The following is a 22,273-nucleotide window of genomic DNA, read 5'->3' as shown; positions in this document are numbered from 1 at the left end:
TATATGGTGCAAAAACACCCCAAAACAAGTGTGTTCATTCTACACAGTCAACAGTGGATAGTCTTATTTACAGAGAAATTCTGCACAAAATACACACTGGACCGTCTATCCAAAGTTATTGTCATTTAAATATAGTTTTTTAGGGAATCATCTCACACATAAATAGCATCACTTTTGCCTATTAGGAAAAAAAACTAAATTTCTTGCAGTACAAGACATACTATCACACACTGGCACAACAAATTGATGGCAAAAAAAGTTAGAAACTGAGCTGAAATGACTAATGTGTGTGTGTGTGTGTGTGTGTATATATATATATATATATATATATATATATATATATATTAAAAACAGCATTGTAAAAATAAAAATGAAAGAAATATGTACACAGTGAAAGAATGAAAATAGATTGTGAATATTGTACATGTGAAGACAATGTGTGATAAAAGTCAGGTTTTTTTTTTAAGAGGTTGTTGGTTCATCAGCACCGTTCACGTGAGGCGTCTCCTCTCCGGTTGTTTCATCACAGTCGTTCCCAGTGCCATCCTGAGCGGAACAAGAATGAGCAATGTCATCACTTCAGGTTTTGACGAAGAAAAGACACAGTGTGGGTGCTTGCTACCTTTCCCATCACCGCCGTCAGTCGTTGGACCGTGTCCGTCAGGGTCTTGCACGCCTTGCTGAACTGCTCCCTGTAGATGCGCTTCTGCTCCTCTGCATCTTTCAGCGTCTTCTCAGTTTGCCTCAGGGTGCTTTTCACCTCCTCCAGCTCCTTGGACAAGGATTGGTTGTCTTGCTCTAGTTGTGCTTTCACCTGTGCATCCTCATCTGGCAAGAGAGGAGAGTGTTAGAGCAAGGTCAGTGTCTACCAAGGAGGGAAGTGGTGTGCCAGTCCACCTCTCACAGCAATCCCACAAACAAGAACGCCGGATCAGGTGAAACTGTTGTTTAGTGTAGCAAAGCTCAAATTGAGTCAGATCATGGTCCTGATGGAGGTCTGACACAGAGTGTAGCTTGCAGCCTGAAGTTAAAGAAAAACTTTACATATGTGACATGCATGACCAAGCTAGAGCAACATTATTATTATTATTATTATTATTAACATTGTTACGCTGATCAAACTACGTTACTAGCATATTGACACCTAGCCACACCACACCAGCTAGTATCTCTACACACTGGAGCTGCTTCTGCTGAGTTTTTGTATTTGAGTTTGGAAAAGTTAATGCTAGGTGTAGGTGTTTGTTTCTGTGTTGCTATGTGGAATCAATGCGCCCAGGAAGGAAGTTCAGGCAATGCTTAAAAGGACCAAATCATGGCAAAATACTGTATTACATATTATCATGAACGTACCTGTTACTACATGGTTACACCATGGATATAAAACCATAAAATCTTGTTGGAAGTGTTTTAATAGCGAGCTTTTGTAGACAGCATAGGTGTATCCCATTACGTGCAGTAATGAGCCGTCTTTATGTTTTTTTGTTTATAACACACAGAAAAGAGAAAGACGTGTGTTCATGTCTCACATAAGGATTGTAGATGGTGGGCAAAATTCCCCAAAAATGTGCAGTTTTCATTCGAGCATTTCAAATATTTACCCATCTTGGCATCCTGCACCATGAGCTTCTGTTCGATCTCCTCCCTGGCTTTCTCACTCTTCTCCAGTTTCTGCATCATGCTGCCAATGTCCACCATGGCGCCGTTGTACACGATCAGATTACCTGACTCGCTGGGTTCTGATAGAGCGCCCGTCTTTGGAGCAGGAAGTAACTCTCGGTTTCCTGAGAGAAAGACAGTTGAACTAGTAAGACTAGTAATTATCGTCGTCTTAAGGCATTTTTAAATACAGTTCTAGTATTGGATCTCACCGGTTTGTATAATGTCTATACTTCCAATCATATGACAGTATATCTTCTCAAGAGAGAGAATAATATTGCAAATGAAACTTGGATAAACTTTAGAACAGACCTACCAACTTTGAAGAAATGTTTGTATTCCTCTGCAACCCCCCCTTGTCAACTTGATATTTTTCTGTGATACTTTAAATATCTGATAGTTTTATAGATATTTATATATTTAAAGACAACGCTTTGTGTATCAAAACGTGACAAGATTTCTCGTTTGGAGAAAAGCAGCCAGAAACCAACCAAGACTGAACTATGGCATGGCTATGAATGATGACAGTATAATGTGGAAGTGGCAGTGTGTAAGGCATTATTGGAAGTGCTTATTAAGTGCTGTAAGGCACATCTTGCAATACAACCTACCTTGGTGTTCACAGCATCAGTGAGTGACGTGTGGCTGTTTTTTCCCCCCCATCGGAGTTCAACAGCAGATTGCTACTTGTTGATGTACAAGCAGAAGCTGCAGTACCTCTACATTTGATCAATTTTATATAGGATTTGTCAGATTAACAGACATAGATATTCAGACTTGTCTGCACCCTTAATCACCATCAGCCATCAACAAAAGCGAAGAAATAAAACAAAAACCCAACAAAAGTGGAATAATAGAGCAAAAAGGGCCAACGTAACAAAAAAAAGCTAAAATGTTCATACTAATAAAAACACAAAGATTTGACTTTAAATGTATGTTTTTTTTATTATATACACACACACACACACACACACACACACACACACACACACGATTATGATAAATATCAAAGGACAAATGGACAGCCCTGATGTAAATAGACAAGTAGATAAGAGGAAAAACAGTCAGGTGTATTATTATCCATCCATCCTTCCATTTTCTATACCGCTTCTCCTCATTAGGGTCGCATGCTGGAGCTTATCCCAGCTGACTTCCTTCTTCTTCTTATGATATAATTTGCTGCCTTTGACGAGGGTGTCTAGTGTTGAAAGGCCGAAACACCCACAGATTCAAAAAGGTACACTATTGATGTGTCCCAAAATGAACATCCTTCCCATAGCTAAGATAAAGTTCCCAGGCCACTCTCAATATGTGATTACCATCTATTGGCACAAAATACATTTTCCATTTATGAACCTAATCATAACAGTTTATTTGGTCTCACAAAATGTTGACAATAATATCTTTGAGCGTCAATTTGTGGGCCAATAAACATTTCAAAATTCACTTACATTGTTTTGTGACGGTTAAATAATAAAAAAAAAAAAAGTGTGTTTGTCCAGTCATATTGTTTCAATGTATACTTTCATTAAAATGAATGTTAAAATCTTGTCTTGTCCTCGTGGACCCAATCCCATACATCATCTCGTCTCGTGTGTTTGGTGTCTCATGACACCCCTAGTTATTAGTTATGAATATCAACATTTCAGCTATTTCTCATTACATTATACACTAGGTCCCCAACTTACGAACACCCGACTAGCGAACACAAGCCGACTGGTCTATATTTTATTTTATTTTGCCTTGTAGTCGCTCAATCAGTATTTTTACTGCTACTGTACATGCTTGACCAGTAGAGGGCACTGTGACACTGCTAATGGGACCAACAGAGGCAGCGTTAGAGCTAATGAGACCAACAGAGCATGAGTTAGACGCTGGGGAGATAAAGCTAAATGGAAAGCTAAATTATACAACCCGGACAGAGCGTGTGATTAAAGTTTATGAAGAGTTAATAGGCCTGCTTAACACCACCCACAGAACACTACCTCTTTCAGAGGAGTCTAACGACAATTTGTCCTTTTTTTCCCAATAACTCCTCCTCCAACTCCACCACAACGATGTATGCTCGACCACTCCTCTTCAAAGGTAAATAACATTCATCATTACGTATTATTATATCACTTTTATTATTGTTTTTTTTCATTAATTATCCTCTTTTAATATTACTACTGCATCCAAACTCATATTTACATACATACGCATATACTGTGTATGTATAGACATACATGCAGGACCTATATCATTGGTAATATTACCTTTTCCCCTACTTAAGAACAATTCGACATAAGAACGGTCGTCTGGAACCAATTGTGTTCGTTAGTTGGGGACTTAGTGTATTTACATTATGCGTTTTGCTCTAGCTTTTAAAAGTTTTTGCCCTTTTTTTTGTTTAATTTCATTTGTATAATGTGCTGCAAGCCCAAAAAAACACAAGCCACGGGCCACAAATGGCCCTTGGGCTGTATTTTGGACATCCATGCATTGAGCGCCTAACATGACCTCAACTGTGTTAGCGTCCTTAATGGCGAGTGAACGATGGTAAAGAGAAAGAGTGTTATTGTAGCTGAAACTAAGGGACGTGTGAAAACAGTCTTTTTTTATTGCAAGTGTCGATTTGATGTCGGAGGAGAAGGCGTTCGCGGAATGAACCCTAAACACACGCACGCACACACAGGAAATAAAGTTCTACAAACCGACTAATACAGCCTTTCCACGTCACCGCAGTGCAGGGATTTTTGTTTGGAGGTGCACGCCATGCTATTCGCAGAGACTGAACTCCAAACTGAAACTGGCGGAATGCGCCAAAATGCATACTTGTAGAGTAGCGAAGCATATTCAAGCATCAGTTGGCAGGTCTGCTTTAGAGTAGTCAGTAGGGTGTTGACTTGTTTTCAATGGATAGTACATGTAGACCGCTGTACAAGTTGTAACACTGATTGCGCTAAAGTATGTTTATTTCTATAGCATTGTCCCTTGAGAAGATTATAACAATATGTTTACCGAAATATGGAGGGTGTAGTCCCTTTTGAGAGATGTTTTTAGTGTATTTAATGAGTTGACATCAACACACACAAGCTCACCTAAGAGGTTTTCTATCGGTGCTTCACTGAAGAAAAGCGCAGCCTCGTCCTTCCCTCTGTCGGTCAGTTTGCGGTAATAACATGACTCTCTCACCTGCGGCTTGCTCATCAGCTTCTTAATCTGAAGAAGAGATGCTGTTAGAGTTAGAGTTTAGGACAGCTTTGAGTGCATGTGTGTTTAGGGTGGTCACCTGAGCACGTGAAAGGTGCAATCCCAGCGTGTACAAGATCTCCTCCAAGTCTTTCTCTAGCAGGCAGCCCCAGTGACTTTGGTCAAAATAAACAAAGGCCATCAGCAGTTCCCTGTTGTGCGTTACCATCTGCTTCTTCTCCTGATGACATCATCATAGCATAGTATTATTCATAGTGCACATACTAGTACGTTTGATTTACTGTATATAGCTAATGCACTGATGGCGCTAAACAAACAGCAAATGAAACAGCCAACCTTCTCTTTTGAAATCCTGTCTTTTGGCGATTTGCGGTCATCTTTGCGGTCCCTTTTGTCACTTGAATCGTCGTCATCCTTGTCTAAGAAATAAGAAATATGAATCATAATTACAGTGTAAATGCAATGTTTGGAATCAACACACAGTCCATGTGTGAACAGGAAGCGCCTCAGAGATTGTGGTCAAGGAATCCATCACATCTTCAGAGTGGTGCATGATCTCTCATCATTGGGTAAATATTAGGGCTGTCAAAGTTCCATCCATCCATCCATCTGCTAGGCCGCTTATCCTCACTATGGTCACGGGTATGCTGGATTTGTCTTGTTCCTAAATATTTTAAACTTCTACGACAAAGCTTGCATATTGTCTGTCTTGTCCAGCTCATTTTTACCTTCAACTACGTGAAAGCCAAAGTGCTTCCAGATGCTCGCTTTAAATCCAGCGGGTGCGAGTGGGAGTTTACGCTAAGCCATTCTGGTAGTGTCTTACACTTAGTTGCACCACGATAAACTGTCCGGGCGGCACTTCAGCTTTCCGTCTTTTTGTTCCATCAGCATTGATTATTGACATTTATGAATCGATTACTGTAATAATCGTCATTGTCCACATCACGATGCATCTAAGAATCAATTATTTCCCCCACCCCTTGTGTGCACGTCCTGTTTGACCCGTAGTTTGAGGAAATTCAGTGGTGCGACAGTTGATGTGGAGACACAAGAGGGAACAAATATTGAGCAAGAATGAAGAAAGAAATGGGTATTTTGAACAGTAGGTTTAGCTTCAAAACCCTGGCAGATAGCTTTCTCCACAAGACCAAAGTTATTTATCTACTGTCACTGTGAGGTGAGTTGCCACAGGGAAACGTTGTCTCTCAAATGCCAAAGAGAAGCGAGAAGGTACTGGAGTAATGCAGGTATTTTTTATTGTCATTTATACAATGGTATCTTGGCATACGAGTGTCACAACTAACAAGTGTTTTTTAGATGCGACCCGTCTCTTGGCTGATTTTTTGCTGTGAACTGTGAGGTAAAATTTATGAGCTGCTAGTTACTTGCAGGCATAGCCGAGGACCGCTACTTGGGGGCTTGTGTCACTGGAACAAAGGCGGAAGTGAGCGAGCGCACAGACGGCGCTGAACAAGATGGCAGTAAAGGCTTGAGGGGGAATTTATTAGCGTTGTTATTATCATTTATTAGCGACTTATTAGTGCTTGAACTTGTGTTTGTCAAAGATGACAAAGTTGCATGTTGAAAGACCCACTGTGTCTGACTTCCATGTGGTTCCATGTCCAGACTAAGACAAGTGTGGTAAAGTTTGTGTAAGTGTGTGTGTTGTGTAGTTTGGAAGTATAAGCTATAGGAAGTATAAGTTATAGCCTGACTGCACTGCAGTATATGGGCGCAGTCCTAGTTCTGTAAACTACTGACTGATCTTGGGCAATATTTATTTTTGAAACACCCTGTTTTCATTTCACTTACTTGGTGCGTGCTTTTGCAAACCTTTATTTGTAATGTTAGTCACAATTATATTTTGAGAGATTATTTGGTTGAAGAGAATGATATTTGAGTGATGGACAGTTTACCAATGTTGACTTGTTTTACACTGCTTTTTTACACTGTCCATTTTGTGTTTAAAATGTTCCATTCCATTCCATTTTTCTCCGCTTATCCGGGTCCGGGTCACGGGGGCAGCAGTCTCAGTAGGGAAGCCCAGGCGTTCCCAGGCCAGCTGTGAGACATAATCCCTCCAGCGTGTCCTTGGTCTTCCCCGGGGCCTTCTCCCGGCTGGGCATGCCCGAAACACCTCACCAGGGAGGCGTCCGGGAGGCATCCGGACTAGATGCCCGAGCCACCTCAGCTGGCTCCTCTCGATGTGAAGGAGCAGCGGCTCTACTCTGAGCTCCTCCCGGATAACCGAGCTCCTCACCCTGTCTCTTAGGGTGAGTCCCGCTACCCTACGAAGAAAACTCATTTCAGCCGCTTGTATCCCTATCTCGTTCTTTCGGTCATGACCCAAAGCTCATGACCGTAGGTGAGGATGGGAACATAGATCGAACGGTAAATTGAGAGCTTTGCCTTCCGACTCAGCTCTCTCTTCACCACGACGGTCCAGTACAGCGACCGCATTACTGCAGACGCTGCGCCGATCCGCCTATCGACCTCACGCTCCAACCTTCCCTCAGTCGTGAACAAGACCCCGAGATACTTGAACTCCTCCACCTGGGGCAGGACCTCATTCCCAACCCGGAGGGAGCAATCCACCCTTTTCCGACTGAGAACCATGGCCTCGGATTTGGAGGTGCTGAGTCTCATCCCAGAAGCTTCACACTCAGATGCAAACCGTCCCAGTAAACGCTGCAGGTCACAGCCCGATGAGGCCATCAGGACCACATCATCTGCAAATAGCAGAGATGAGATCCTAGTGCCCCCGAACTGGACTCCCTCGACACCTTGGCTGCACCTAGAAATTCTGTCCATGAAAATTATAAACAGAATTGGTGACAAAGGGCAGCCTTGGCGGAGGCCAACGTTCACCGGAAACAGGCTTGACTTGCTACTGGCAATGCGAACCAGGCTCCTGCTCCGGTTGTACAAGGACTGAATGTAGTAGCGCGCCACCAATCCCATACTCCCGGAGCACCCCCCACAGGACACCGTGAGGGACACGGTCGAATGCCTTTTCCAGGTCCACAAAGCACATGTAGACCGGTTGGGCAAACTCCCAAGTACCCTCCAGGACCCTTGCAAGGGTGTAGAGCTGGTCCAGTGTTCCGCAACCAGGATGAAAACCACATTGCACCTCCTGTAGCCGAGGTTCGATTAACGGTCGTACCCTTCTCTCCAGCACCCTGGAATAGACTTTCCCAGGGAGGCTGAGGAGTGTGATCCCCCTATAGTTGGAACACACCCTCCGGTCACCCTTCTTGAAAAGGGGGACCACCACCCCAGTCTGCCAATCCAGAGGTACTGTTCCCGACTTCCACGCAATGTTGAAGAGACGTTTCAGCCAAGACAGTCCCGCAACATCCAGAGCCTTGAGGAATTCAGGGTGAAACTCGTCCACCCCCGGAGCTTTGCCACTGGGGAGCATTTTGACTACCCCAGATACCTCAGCCACGGTGATGGAACTGTCCGCGTTCGTATCCTCAGTCTCTGTTTCCTCTATGGAAGGTAAGTCAGTGGGATTGAGAAGGGCCTCAAAGTATTCCTTCCACCGCCCAACTATATCCTCAGTCGAGGTCAGCAGGCTCCCGTCCCCACTGTAAACAGTGTGGACCGGGCACTGCTTCCCCTTTCTGAGGCACCGGACGGTTTGCCAGAACCTCTTCGAGGCCGACCGAAAGTCGTGTTCCATGGCCTCACCAAACTCCTCCCACACCCGAGTTTTTGCCTCGACCACCGCCAAAGCCGCGTGCCGCTTGGCCTGCCGGTACCCGTCAGCTGCTTCAGGAGTCCCACAAGCTATCCATGCTCGATAGGACTCCTTCTTCAGCTTGACGGCAGCCCTGACCTCTGGTGTCCACCATCGGGTTCGGGGCTTGCCGCCACGACTGGCACCGACCACCTTGCGGCCGCAGCTCCGATCGGCTGCCTCAGCAATGGAGGCACGGAATAGAGCCCATTCGGACTCAATATCCTCGTCCTCCCCCGGGATGCAGGCGAAGCTCTGCCGGAGGTGAGAGCTGAAGACTCGACGAACAGGAGACTCTGCCAAACGTTCCCAGCACACCCTCACTACACGTTTGGGTCTCCCGGGTCTGTCCGGCATCCTCCCCCGCCATCTAATCCAACTCATCACCAGGTGGTGATCAGTTGACAGCTCAGCCCCTCTCTTTACCTGTGTGTCCAAAACATGCGGACGCAGGTCTGATGATACGACTACAAAGTCGATCATAGACCTGCGGCCTAGGGTGTCCTGGTGCCATGTGCACTTATGGACATCCTTATGCTGGAACATGGTGTTTGTGATGGACAAACTGTGGTTCGCAAGTCCAACAGCATCACACCGCACGGGTTCAGATCGGGGAGGCCGTTCCTCCCAATCACGCCCCTCCAGGTCACACTGTCATTGCCCACATGGGCGTTGAAGTCTCCCAGTAAAACGACAGAGTCACCAGTTGGGGTGCTCTCCAGCACCCCTCTGATGGACTCCAGGAAGGCTGGGTACTCTGAACTGCCGTTTGGCGCGTACGCACAAATGACAGTCAGGACCCTTTCCCCAACCCGAAGGCGTAGGGAAATGACCCTCTTGTTCACCAGGGATGACTCCAACACAGAGGCACCGAGCCGGGGGGCTATTAATAAGCCCACACCAGCTCGCCGCCTCTCCCCTGCAGCAACTCCAGAGTAGAACAAGGTCCAGCCCCTCTCGAGGAGTTTGGATCCAGAACCCAAACTGTGGGTCGACGTGAGTCCGACTATATCTAGTCGGAATGTCTCAACCTCTCTCACAAGTTCGGGCTCCTTCCCCGCCAGAGAAGTGACGTTCCATGTCCCAAGAACCAGATTTGGCCGCCGAAGACCAGGTCGCCTAGGTGCCCGCCCTCGACCGCCACCCAAAACGCAATGCACCAAGCCCTTATGCTTGCCCCCGCAGGTGGTGGGTCTACGGGGGGGAGATCCCGTGTGGCTTCTTTGGGCTGAGCCCGGCCGGGTCCCACGGGTGAAAGCCCGACCACCAGACGCTCGCCTGCGAGCCCCTCCCCCAGGCCTGGCTCCAGGGTGAGGCCCCGGTATCCCACTTCCGGGCGAGGTGCGGTCTCTCCTCGTGTGTTTATTCATATGGGTCTTCTGAATCACTCTTGGTCTGGCCCGTCACCCAGGACCTGTTTGCCTTGGGAGACCCTACCAGGGGCATATAGCCCCAGACAACATAGCTCCTAGGATCACTCGAGCACACAAACCCCTCCACCACGGTAAGGTGGTGATTCACGGAGGAGTGTTTAAAATGTGCGTAAAGAAAACATATTATCCAGTCTCATGTTGACAGGTGTATTCAAAACTTTTAAATTATCTTTCCAAAAGGTACACTTATTAGAAATTATTTCTAGCTGTGATTAATTGCAAATAATGACGAGTTAACCACGGACACAATCTTTCAATCGATTGACAGCCCTAATAAATATACCTAAATGTCATTTTTGATATCAATGAAAGGGAGAGAGAGATTGGAATTACCATCGTCATCGTCGTCATCAACGTCTTCAGCCTCCATGGGGTCGTATTCATCAGCATTGGCTGTGCTGCCGTCGTCTTCGTTCTCCTCCTCTTCACGTGACTCCTCCTTTTTCTCAACCTTTTCGTCGCTCTGATCGCATACACGCAACAAAGCATGTCACAAAATCACTTCACAAGCTTCAGAAGTCAAGACAGGTGTGAGTGTCTCACCTTTTTCCTCTCACCCTCCTCATCCTCTCTGGATTTCTTCGCCACTGGCTCTTCACTGTCCTCCTCTTTCTCCTTTTTTATTTCCTTCTTTTCCACTTCTTTCTTCTCGGCCTCCTTTTTGGCTTTCTTCTCCTTCTTTTCATCCTTGACGGGAATAGCAGCAAGGGCTTTATATATGCGGTAGCCAAAATCTCTCTGGAGCATCTCGTTGAACAGCTCAGCAAAGAGAGAAACCTGCAGGTGAGGGAGGGCATTGTATAAACAACATAAACGGGGTTGTGAATGATAAACCGAAGCAACCAGATATCCGGTTTGATAAGCGAGAGATGGCAGCCTCGTGGATCGATAAGAATCAGCCATAAATCCTTAGATTAATCCATCGTTAAGACATGCACCGGGTATCACAAGACTACCAACCGGTTGACAGTCCCTTCAACAACGCGAGAGCCTGCCTGCTGGCACAATGATTGTCGTGCATGCTCCGTAGCTTAGCATGACTGAAGACAACAAAGGATCTAAATAGCATTAAGCAGCGCTAGCATTAGCAACGCGCTTGCTAATTACCAGGAAAGATTTTCAACACAATACAACACATAACCTTTTTACTTTTGGAAATGCTATTAATTTTAGTACTCTTAAACTGTGTTTAAATGTCTAAATAATCACGTGTCACCATTGTTTTCTAAACTGGCCACTCGGTGTCAGAGCTCTCTCAGAGCGACCACACAGCCTCCAACAGTGGTGATAGTCATGTCCCAAAATGCAAGACTCAGTTTGTCCTTCTACTCTCTCTGTAATGGGGGCACAGCTTTGGAACTCTCTACCAACGTATTTAAAATTAGAGACAAACAGTGATGCTTTTAACAAAAGACTTAAACAATGGGATTTCTAACTGTATATTATTTTTTTTAATAAAATAATGGCCGGTATTTCCAAAATCAATATACATTTACATAAAATTTTATATATTTACTAAAGTTTTTTAAAAATGTGTTTTGTTTTGTTTTTTTTTTATCATTGTGTCTGAACATTTGCTACGGGCAGGTGGTTGGGGACCCATGCCTTACAGCATGCTTGGGGCTCTTGTACACATTTGAAATAAGAACGTCACTTTTATAGAATTGGCTTATTAATTTTATAAAGTAAAATTAATGTCTTCATCAACAAATGCAACAGCTTATTGCATCGTATCGAAATGTAATGTGACAAGCTCAAACCTCAAAGGAGGTCTCCTTGTTGTCCTCCAGTCTGTAGTCCAGCAGCACACTGAGGGACATCACACTGCAGTCAAACTTGCCATTCTTGGCAGACCAGTTGGGGTGAACGAGGATGGTGGGCTCGTCGGGGAGGATGTAGCGTCTCTCTCTGCGTTGGCGCTCCAGCTCTTCTTGCCTCTTCTTTTCCTCTTCCTAGCAGAGAAGAAAAATATATTGTGTAGTAATGACAGTAAGCAGCAAATGTCAAGTCTTCATGGTTACAGGTTAAATGTGCATACCTCTCTGTCCTCCTCAGTGCGACTTGGCTCTTCTTCCTCAGGTGGTTTGACTTCTGGTTTCTCGGGCTCCTTGGACTCTTCCACTTGCTCCTCCGCCTTTAGCTGCTTGGTGAGTCGGGCAATCAGCTGTGACTTTAAACCCTTGGAGCTCAGAGAGCGACAGTCAAGCTCCTTGCGCAAGTCGTTCACCTGCAGCAAAATGGAGTATTTGTAGTTACTATCATTTGAAAGGAATTAGAACCATTTTACTGTATCGGAAATGCAATGTGCATCACACTACTTCAGGGGTCTCAAATACGCGGCCCACCAAATAGTATCTTGCGACCCGCGACTGGACATCAAAGAGTAGTGTAACTGCAGCCCGCAACATCCAGGCAAGCTCAGTGTTACTTACATACTTACAGGGGCAAGTAAACACCAACACTGAACTAAAAATGGTGTTATCTCATGGATGTATTGTGAATTGTATCGTATCGTGAGTTACCCTGAGATTCCCAGCCCTACTCCCAATACTTGATGCGGCCCAGCCTCACCCAGACTCTACCTCCACTGGCCCCCAGTGAAATTGAGTTTGAGACCCCTGCACTACTTAATTCTTAAGCCAGTGTTTGCCAACCTTTTAGAGCCAAAGCCATACCAGGCAGCACTTACATGTGGAAAATATCGGACATTTGATGCAAATAAGGGATCACCACCCCGTGGTACAGCCTACATGTGGAAAATATTGGACATTTGATGCAAATAAGGGATCACCACCCCGTGGTACAGCCTTTATACTTTTAAATTACAAATAAATACAAAAAAAAAATCTGAAATACAATGTACATAACCTGACTACAAAATGAAAATCCTGTCAATAAGTGAATGAATAATAGTTAATAATCTAGTCAATCTAAATAATCGCACAGTTTGCACATAACTTTATATATAAGCTACATTAACCCTATGCAATAACTGTACAAAAACTAACTAAAACAATTCGACACAAAAGCTATATAAAATACCTATAACAACTCCAATAATCCCTCGTTCATTGCAGGTAATTGGTTGCAGACTCAACCGTTTTAAGTGAATTTCCGTAAAGTATGAGTCCTTATTTATAAATGTAATACACTAGGTCCCCAACTTACGAACACCCGACTAGCGAACATTCGCAGATACGAACACAAGCCGACTGGTCTGTATTTTATTTTGCCTTGTATTCGCTCAATCAGTATTTATACTGCTACTGTACATGCTTGACCAGTAGAGGGCACTGTGACACTGCTAATGGGACCAACAGAGGCAGCGTTGGGGCCAACAGAGCAAGAGTTAGATGCTGCGAAGATAAAACTAAATGGAAAGCTAAATTGTACAACCCGGACAGAGCGTGTGATTAAAGTTTATGAAGAGTTAATAGGCCTGCTTAATTCTACACCACCCACAGAACACTACCTCTTTTAGAAGAGTCTAACGACGACGACGAGTCCTTTTTTTCCAATAACTCCTCCTCCACCACAACCAACGACGTATGCTCGACCACTCCTCTTCAAAGGTAAATAACATTCATCATTACATATTATTATATCACTTTTATTATTGTTTTTTTCATTAATTATCCTTGTTTAATATTACTACTGCATCCAAACTCATATTTACATACATACGCATATACTGTATATGTATACACGTACATGTAGTACCTATATAAGTGGTAATATTACCTTTTTCCCTACTTAAGAACAGCATGACTAATATATTTTTGAAAAACGGTGACAGAGGAAAGCCGTGAAATACAAAGCATAAAGTGGCGAGTGATTACTGTATATGCAAAATTATGTACAAAATGATGGGCACGGGGAGACTTATTTGTAGTAATAATAATTGGGCATTGCTTTGCATTTAAATCATTGTAATGTTTTCCAAGTTAAGAGTTAATAGCAATAACTAGGGATGCTCAGATCAGGGTTTTATGCTGCCGATCTCGATACGATCATCCATCAGTGAAATCGTCCGATAACGATCACTTGGACTAACTAACTTTTTAAATTTATTTATGAGTGCTATTGACCAGGGGTGCCGTCTAAGGGAGGAAATTTAGGAAGAATTCCTGGCTGCACCCATGCTATTGGCTATATGATATGAAAAAAGGAACCATAAAATCACCTTAACTTAAGACAAAAAACATACAGTCAAACCTGTCTTAGCGGCCACCTGCCTATAGCGGCCACTGAAAAATCCCCCGCAGCAAATTTGCATGCTATAGACCCTGTGTATAGCAGTCACTTGTCCAACGCGGCCAGCGGCCACCCATTTTGTCTCCCTTGGTCAATATCTGACTGCATATAGCAGCCAAATTACCGACTCAAGTAGAAGCTTCATGCACGAAAAAGTTTCGTTTTTCAATCAATGAAGCCATCGTGTGTAGACTTTAATTACTGAGTCCTAACTCAGTCACAACCATTCACAAGATCCACACAAGCTGTCAGTTGTTCGACATAAAAAAGCCGTCTTCTTCTGAGCTTGCTATTTCCTGGTCAAACATGTAACTTTAAGAGCATTTGCACCAAAACATTACCGCAAAGTAGGCTGGGAACAGGGCGTGCTCCCAGCGACGCTACAATAAAAAAAAACATACGCTAGCGTGCATGCAGTAGCGGGAGCAAAACTGAGTTCGGTTGTACTTAATTGAAGTATTTTAGAATGTACTCACGTTATTTTTCATCAATCCTCATCCACAAATCCATCAAAGTCCTCATCTTCTGTATTCGACACAAAAAAAGCCGTCTTCTTTTCCGTCCGCTACTAGTCTGTTAGCTTTTCAGTGTTATTCAGCTCCGAAGCAAAGAAGGAAACTTCTCCTGTTGCTTCTGCCAACTTTATTTATTGAACGCGGCCACCAGAGAGCAGCTCAGAACACACACACACACATCTCTCAGCATCGTCTCTCCTTCCTGCTTCCCCACAAGGCAAAGGTTAAATAAGCCCCACTCCATAGCTGTCCAGGGAATGCCTGTAACAAGTGACACCGTTTATTTCCTGGTGTGAGACAATGTGCACAATGTGTGTCAATACTGTAATGCCGCTTGTTGTGGGGAAGGAGAGACTCACGTCGCCGATGCACTTTAATGGCTTTAGTAACAGCGGAGAACACTGCAGGACTTTACATCCACGCCAACATAAACACACTCCCCAACTCTCTCGAAACTCACAGCTAGCACTGAGCCTAGCTCTCCTGCTCGGGACGCCCACGTCACTTCCCGTCACTACCTGATGAACTAAAGCTGTAATGACACTCTGCCGTATAAAAAGTAAAATATTAAAAACAAGCGTAAGACATTACTAGCACAGCTTTGTTCTGTGGGTCGTGGATAATAACAAGCCTGGTAGTGCTGTACAACTTTTATCCGCAGTTCCACAGTGCCCTCTACTGGTCAACATTTTTTTTTAAATTCCCCTTTTTTTTTCCTCTACTCGTCAACATTCAAACTGTCTACAGAGGCCACCTGTCTATAGCGGCCACTTTTGCAGTCTCCCTCTAGTGGCCGCTATAGACAAGTTTGACTGTATTACGTACTTACTTATTCAAGAGAACATATATAACCTGTGAATTTACAGAGGATAAGATTCCGTCTTTAAGGAGACTTTGGATGTGAGAGTACATTGGTGGAGCACTAGCAGGACTTCCAGGAAGCACGGTGGGCTCCAAGTGAGAGAGCAGTCGGCAAACCCAGCATCTTCTACTGCTGCCAAAGAATGGTCATCTTGCCCAATGAATTCGGTTATTTTTTGGGTTATTTGCTTTGCCTTCTGACTGTCACGTACATACGGGCAAGTGTTGTCTAGCTTGTTGGCTGCGTTAGCTGCCGTTTGACTGATGATCACACCTTGAGCCTCGAAAACTCACCATACCCTGTCAAGTGTTTGTTCTTCAAATGCCGTATTAAATTACAGCTTTTTAAACGGTGTACTGCGTGACATAATTTTCCTGGCATGTGTTGGTAAGTTCTACACGGCAGACATTGTTTTGTTTTGGCACACCTGTGCAGTGTAAAGGAAAGTGGGAGGGGGACGCTACCAGAGACGCTAGAGCAAGACACTACGCTGCACACAGAGATCGCCGCAGGCTGCAATAGTACTAGCCAGAGGTGATAGTTTGCATTTATCAGCATATGTCGATCATATGTGCCACGGTGGCCTTCAAATTTGCATACAGCTATTAACTAATGAGCCATCAGGCTCTGTACTAATACTTGACCGTCTACATTTTCCTTTCTACTAGCTCATTCACTCAAAATCATTATTTAAGTTAAAAAAAAAGTGTTGAGGGTTACCTTCATTGATTTCGGATCAAGTTTGGCCCAATGAGTGGGGGTGCTGACATCCTTCGAGTCGCCATCATCTTTCTCCTCTTCCTCCTTGAGAAATGTCATTGACAGAGAGCGAGAGACAAAAAGGGACAAGAGAAAAAGTCAGCATGCCACTTGCAATCCACGAGAGCTTTAAAGTTGATCCGTGCAAGAAGCAAGGGCAAAACTGTCTTTAAAGAAAAATGAAATCTTATTCTAGTGAGCTCGGCTGTGTTTAAGTCCACTGCTACTGAGGGGCACACAGGGAAGCTCTCTAGCTCTTAAAACAACCAGCTGCCAATCAATCAATCTGTGGAACACAAAAAAAAGGTAAAAAAAATAATAATAATAAATTTGAAAAAAAAAAATCAATATGGTGTATCAGTACATCAGGAGAACTGAGGCTGGTCTCCGAACACTGAGGGTGGGGTGTGGCCCTATCTACTGGCTGTGTTATTTATAGGGTATAAAGAACTTTACGTCACATAGGAGCCATGTGTCTTTTGAGTGCAACCAACTGCCCTGGAAAAGCCAAACTCTATGTGTCGTCCAAATGAAAATATAGAAGCCAACAAGAAGAACAGACAAGGAGCACAACTCGGGGGAGGTTCTCTTTTCGCAACTGGTGTGAGAAATCATATGAAAAGAAACATTTCTACAGCAAACACATTATTAGCATGCAACTGACGCCACAGATTCCAGCATTAATCGAGCTCCACATGCCAGCATTAAAAAATTAAAAGCAATCACTGCTTCAAATTTAGGAAACTATCACTAGCAAGCAGGTTGAGTGGGAGAGATTGTTTGGAAGAAATTGAATTACTGTACACCCAGAATGTCACCAAATTATAAGAGCTGGAAGCTGTTTTACCAGTTGCCATGGGGGTTGGGGGGCGTACACAAACACAAGCTAGTCTCACTGCTTCCACTGTGTGTGTCTGCTGCATGTGGCGGGAGGTGCGAGTGCTGATGGTGGGATGGAGGAGAAAAGGAGGGGATAGGTGGAGGAGTAAACGGAGGACATCTAGGTGTGTGTGGGTGTTGTCGAGTACGTGTGTTTGTGTGTGTGTGCATGTGTGTGTGCGTGTGTGTGCATAAGGTGTGTGGGTTTTTTTGTAATTCCTGTGCCTTCCTGTGAGAAGCGGAAATGAGAAGAGAGGGATTAGCGGTTCAGTGCCTGTTCTCCATCCGCCTCCTTTCGCTCGGCCGACAGCTTCTCAGCCAGCTGCTCCCGGAGTCGCCGTGACAGCACCTCCCACTCTGAGCGGGTAGGAAGACAATGCCAAACATCCGGAAGAAACAAAACCACTGTCTCCACATGAGCAGGGACTGTCCGCCCCTTGTGTGTCTCCTCCGGCCGAAGATAGCGAATCTCTGCAAAACGATACCTGTCGCAAAGGAAGAGGGTGCATTGGAAAGAAACATTCTGGTCAGGGCAAAGCACACAAAGGCAAGCCTCGCTAGGGCAACCCTTCTTTAGACAACCCACCCCCACCTCACGCCTTCACAGACGGACCTTACGTGTCATTACAGTCACCCCGCCCCAACACAAAAACACTGACAGAAGGGCCCATGTGGCAGCTTTCCAACTGTTGTCACGGTGATGGCAGCCAGTTTGAGAAGGTTGACAAACAATCACATGATAAAAATCACAGCCTATATTCCTCCGCCTTATAGCTTCATCCAATTATGAGGGCTCTGCGTTTAACCTATAGGATACATTTGAATCACTACATTAGAACAGAATATGAAAGCCAGTTAAATATGTGATATATTTAACAGAGAGAGTAAAAGGAACAAAAACATAAAACACAAAAAACAATGGCGGCAGTGTCATCTGGTCCAAGCCACTGCTTCCAGCCACAGTCCACGTGTTTTGGTTTTCATCACGATGGAATGCGAGTGTAAATTTACAGAGTGTGACAGAAAGAGAGAGCCAAGACCACAACACACAGGAGACCAAAAATATCATTTCACAATACAATCAATGGTAATAAATAAGTAATCATAAATGAACAACATGAAGATGAGTGACGACTGGTGAAATGACATGAAGACAGGAGACAAATGAAGGTGAATGATAGGAACGGTGCTTACCACTGAGTGCACAGACTAAGATCTATGCCCGTGAGTGCCTTGCAACAGCGAATAGCTGTCTTTATAAGGACTGAGGGATCCTTCTCTGGGTCAGCTCCGTCCAGAGAGGGAGACCAGTGACCACCAATTGCCATGGCCTCATCTTTGCCTCTCATTCCCACCAAAAACTAAAAACACAGAAGGTAAAGAGAGTAGTGTCAGCTGCATGTTCAAACAATCACACCGCTCAAATTAATTGTACAAAGCTGACATCAGTTAGGATTATTCAACACTGTTGAGTATTCAGCAATGGAATAGGATTATAGCATCATCATCAGCTCACGCCAACAACTCACAGCCGCAGGGAAGGGTGACATATACCTTGATGAGTCTTGCAGGATGCTGGAAGGAGTCCCTGACTTCCTGGGGATCTTCTGCTAGTGCGCACGACTTGTGATAAAGCTCCTCTAAGCTCGGGTTAGCCAGCAGCATCACCTTAAAAAAAATAAAATACAATTTGAGCTTTATATTGACAAGGCAATGTTGATGTTATTCTCATGCATACAACTATAATGACTGGGATCGCTTTTGTTTATGAAAGCTGCAAGCATTAGCCACTGCAGTTCTGAAAACAGCATGAGCAATGTGGGGCTCCATACAGACTGGGCTAACAATACACTTGCAAAACAAGGAGGGCTTCATTTTACAGACCTGCCAATTGTATACACGTGCCAATCCCCGCCAACTTGAAAAATCACAGAATACTGGGGTGGAGGTGGGGCACAGCATTAGTTATTTTTTTAATTTTGTAAAAAGGCATATACACGACTGGTCAAAGGTTTTAGAACACCCCAATTTTTCCAGTTATTTATTAAAATTCAAGTCATTCAAGTCCAATAAATAGATTGAAATGGTACAAGGTAACTGGTAAGGTTACCCAAAACTAGGGCTGGGCGATATGGACCAAAACACATATCCCGATATATTTAGGTTGAATATCAATATACGATATACAGACCCTTTCCAAAAAATTTGAATGTCATGGAAAAGTTGTTTAATTTCCATAATTCCATTCGTAAAGTTAAACTTTCATAGATTATAGATTCAGGGCCCACAATTTAAACGATTTCAAGTATTTATTTGTTTATTTTTACATAATTTGGGCTTCCAGCTCATTAAACCCACGAAAACAGGAATTCAAAAAATTAGAATACTGTAAAGAAATCAGCCCAAATTTTGCAGGGCATGAACGTTTTAAACTGAGTGTCACACACTAATCATCTACTAAAGTAAAATCACCTGCACAGGCTTCCCCAGGTGTCATTAAATTGCTTCAGTTTGGTTCAATTGTCTCAGTTCGATTCAATATGGGGAAACTGCAGACGTGACAACTGGCCAGAAGACCATCATTGATACCCTCCATAGGATGGTTAAGCCACAAAAGCTAAGGAGGCTGGTTGTTCACAGAGTGCTGTGTCCAAGCATATCAATGGAAAGTCTAGAGTAAGGGCAAAATGTGGCAGGAGAAGATGCACCAGCAGAAGAGATGACCGTGGGCTTCAGCGGATTATCAAACAGGGAAGATTGAAGAATCTGGCAGAGATCCAGAAAGAGTGGAATGAGGCGGGAGTCACAGCTTCAAAAGCACCACATTCAGACGCATCCAGGAGATGGGCTACAACTGTCGGGTTCCTCGGGTCAAGCCACTTCTGAACCTGAGCCAACGTAGGAAGCATCTCCACTGGGCCAAGGAGAAGAAGGACTGGACTGTTGGCTAGTGGTCCAAGGTCCTCTTTTCCGATGAAAGTAAAGTGTGCCTTTCATTTGGGAATCAAGGTCCAAGGGTTTGGAGGAAGACGGGTGAGGAACAGAACCCAAGCTGCCTGAGGTCCGTCATGATTTGGGGTGCAATGTCCGGTGCAGGTGTTGGTAAACTCTGCTTTCTTAAATCCAAGGTCACCGCAACAGTCTACCAGCATGTTTTAGAGGACTTCATGATTCCTTCTGCTGAGGATCTGTATGGCGATGCAGATTTCATCTTCCAGCAGGACCTGGCCCCTGCCCATACCGCCAGAAGCACCAAAACCTGGTTTGATGCCCATGCCATCACAGTGCTTGACTAGCCAGCCAACTCACCGGACCTAAACCCCATTGAGAATCTATGGGGTATTCTCAAGAGGAAAATGGGGGGCACCAGACCCAACAACAAAGAAGAGCTGACAGCAAGCATCAAGGAAACCTGGGCTTCCATAACTCCCAGGCAATGCCACAGGCTGATTGCTTCAATGCCACGTCGCATCGAGGCAGTGATTAAGGCAAAGGGATTCCCAACCAAGTATTGAAGATTGACATATCGTTTTGAAAGTACCATATTTTGATTGATTTGATGTGATCTTAATTTCTTTCTTTTTTTTTCCTGCAAAAACTGAGAAGTAAATGGTGATTTCTTCACAGTATTCAAATTTTTTGAATTCCTGTTTTCGTGGGTTTTATGAGCTGGAAGCCCAAATTACGTAAAAATAAACAAATAAACACTTGAAATCGTTTAAATTGTGGGCCCTGAATCTATAATCTATGAAAGTTTAACTTTTTGAATGGAATTATGGAAATTAAACAACTTTTCCATGACATTCTAATTTTTTGGAAAGGGTCTGTATATCCCGATATTTTTTAAGCAAAGTGAGTTTAGACAAAATCAAAGCCAAATATGCATGTCAAGTTGTTTTATTAAAATAAATACTTAAAATGAGAATGTTTTCTGAAATTTTAAAGCTTCATGCAAGATGCACATTAAAAAAACTCTTATCTAAAAATAGCCTCTCAAATAAAAGTAGGCCATTCTCTTTTTGAAATTAATATAGAAAAAGTCAAATCTAATCTCTTTTTTTTAAAGTAAGAAATATTTATTTAGCTAAGCTCAAATCCTCAGCTAATAACAGAAGAACAAAATATGAACGAGTGCCCGGTCTAAAAGGATTTTTTTTATTTTATTTATTTATTTTTTTTTTTTTTAAAAAGGTCCAACTCAAAAATACCTTAAATTGAACAGTAGTGTTTTTCGGTAAACATTTTAGAAGACACAAGAATGTCCTTATTTTGTGCCAGGAACACCGACCTGTTAACTGCATCTGGCTTAGCAACTGTCTAACTTGCTTGTACTGTACATTTGTGGTAGAGCATGTTGTGGTAAATAATTGTGACTGCAAAGCTCGCTGGATATTTTAAAGCAGTTTTTTCCTCGGTTGCAACGGTGACCATATCTTAGCAATGTAATGGGACACCTCTTGATAATAGCACACCACTTTGCTTTTCTTCCATGAGGAACGCAACAGGAGCACAAAGATTCACACATTCCTCGTATCGGAGTTTGTGCCAAGTTTTAAGGTGGTGAAAAAGATTTTTTTTAATGCTCTGAATTCGAAATACCTCCACATTACTGAACTACTTAGTCTTTGCTGCAGACGCTGTCGCTTCGACTGGAGCCAACAGGCTTCTTCTCCACCCCTCCTCCTGCATGCAGGGATGAGGAAGATACAGCCCAAATACAGTCTATATCGATATCAACGATATGGTTGGTTTTGATATTGTGCTTAAAGTAAAATATAAACATCGATCAACCAGCCCTACCCAAAACTGAAAAATAATGTTTATTTCAGAATTCTAAAAAAAGGCCTGTGTCAGGGACCACAAAATGGGTCAAAAATTTTAAGCTGTTCTGCAGAAATGGAGGTTGTTCAAGCCTGGGCAGTTAGTTCAACTAATTCCTACAGGTGTTCCAAGTTCTAGAGTACTTACTACC

General features: G+C 43.7%; 1 protein-coding gene and 1 non-coding gene across 3 annotated transcripts in view; both read right to left on the bottom strand.

The window, feature by feature from the left end:
- Positions 1 to 284: 284 nt before the first annotated feature.
- The window catches only part of ccar1 (cell division cycle and apoptosis regulator 1), a 35,084-nt gene continuing 13,095 nt past the window's right edge, over positions 285 to 22,273 (bottom strand). For both annotated transcript variants that reach the window (XM_054798747.1, XM_054798748.1), the window contains exons 13-26: positions 18,856 to 18,969; positions 18,496 to 18,662; positions 17,576 to 17,786; positions 16,384 to 16,467; positions 12,071 to 12,259; positions 11,793 to 11,984; positions 10,576 to 10,809; positions 10,366 to 10,495; positions 5,188 to 5,270; positions 4,931 to 5,071; positions 4,740 to 4,860; positions 1,602 to 1,784; positions 623 to 828; positions 285 to 546 (exon numbers count right to left, since the gene is read on the bottom strand). In XM_054798747.1, coding sequence (XP_054654722.1) covers positions 463 to 546; positions 623 to 828; positions 1,602 to 1,784; positions 4,740 to 4,860; positions 4,931 to 5,071; positions 5,188 to 5,270; positions 10,366 to 10,495; positions 10,576 to 10,809; positions 11,793 to 11,984; positions 12,071 to 12,259; positions 16,384 to 16,467; positions 17,576 to 17,786; positions 18,496 to 18,662; positions 18,856 to 18,969 — 2,139 coding nt within the window. In that variant the 3' untranslated portion in view covers positions 285 to 462. The remainder of the gene's footprint in view (positions 547 to 622; positions 829 to 1,601; positions 1,785 to 4,739; positions 4,861 to 4,930; positions 5,072 to 5,187; positions 5,271 to 10,365; positions 10,496 to 10,575; positions 10,810 to 11,792; positions 11,985 to 12,070; positions 12,260 to 16,383; positions 16,468 to 17,575; positions 17,787 to 18,495; positions 18,663 to 18,855; positions 18,970 to 22,273) is intronic.
- Positions 18,743 to 18,810, bottom strand: LOC129194460 (small nucleolar RNA SNORD98). Its single transcript, XR_008573765.1, has one exon. It is a non-coding gene; the product is annotated as a small nucleolar RNA SNORD98 (small nucleolar RNA).

The sequence above is a fragment of the Dunckerocampus dactyliophorus genome, chromosome 14 (genome assembly GCF_027744805.1).
Source record: "Dunckerocampus dactyliophorus isolate RoL2022-P2 chromosome 14, RoL_Ddac_1.1, whole genome shotgun sequence".
Taxonomy (NCBI): domain Eukaryota; kingdom Metazoa; phylum Chordata; class Actinopteri; order Syngnathiformes; family Syngnathidae; genus Dunckerocampus; species Dunckerocampus dactyliophorus.
The sequence above is the reverse complement of the archived record's forward strand: the minus strand, read 5'-3'. Positions and strand labels throughout refer to the sequence as shown.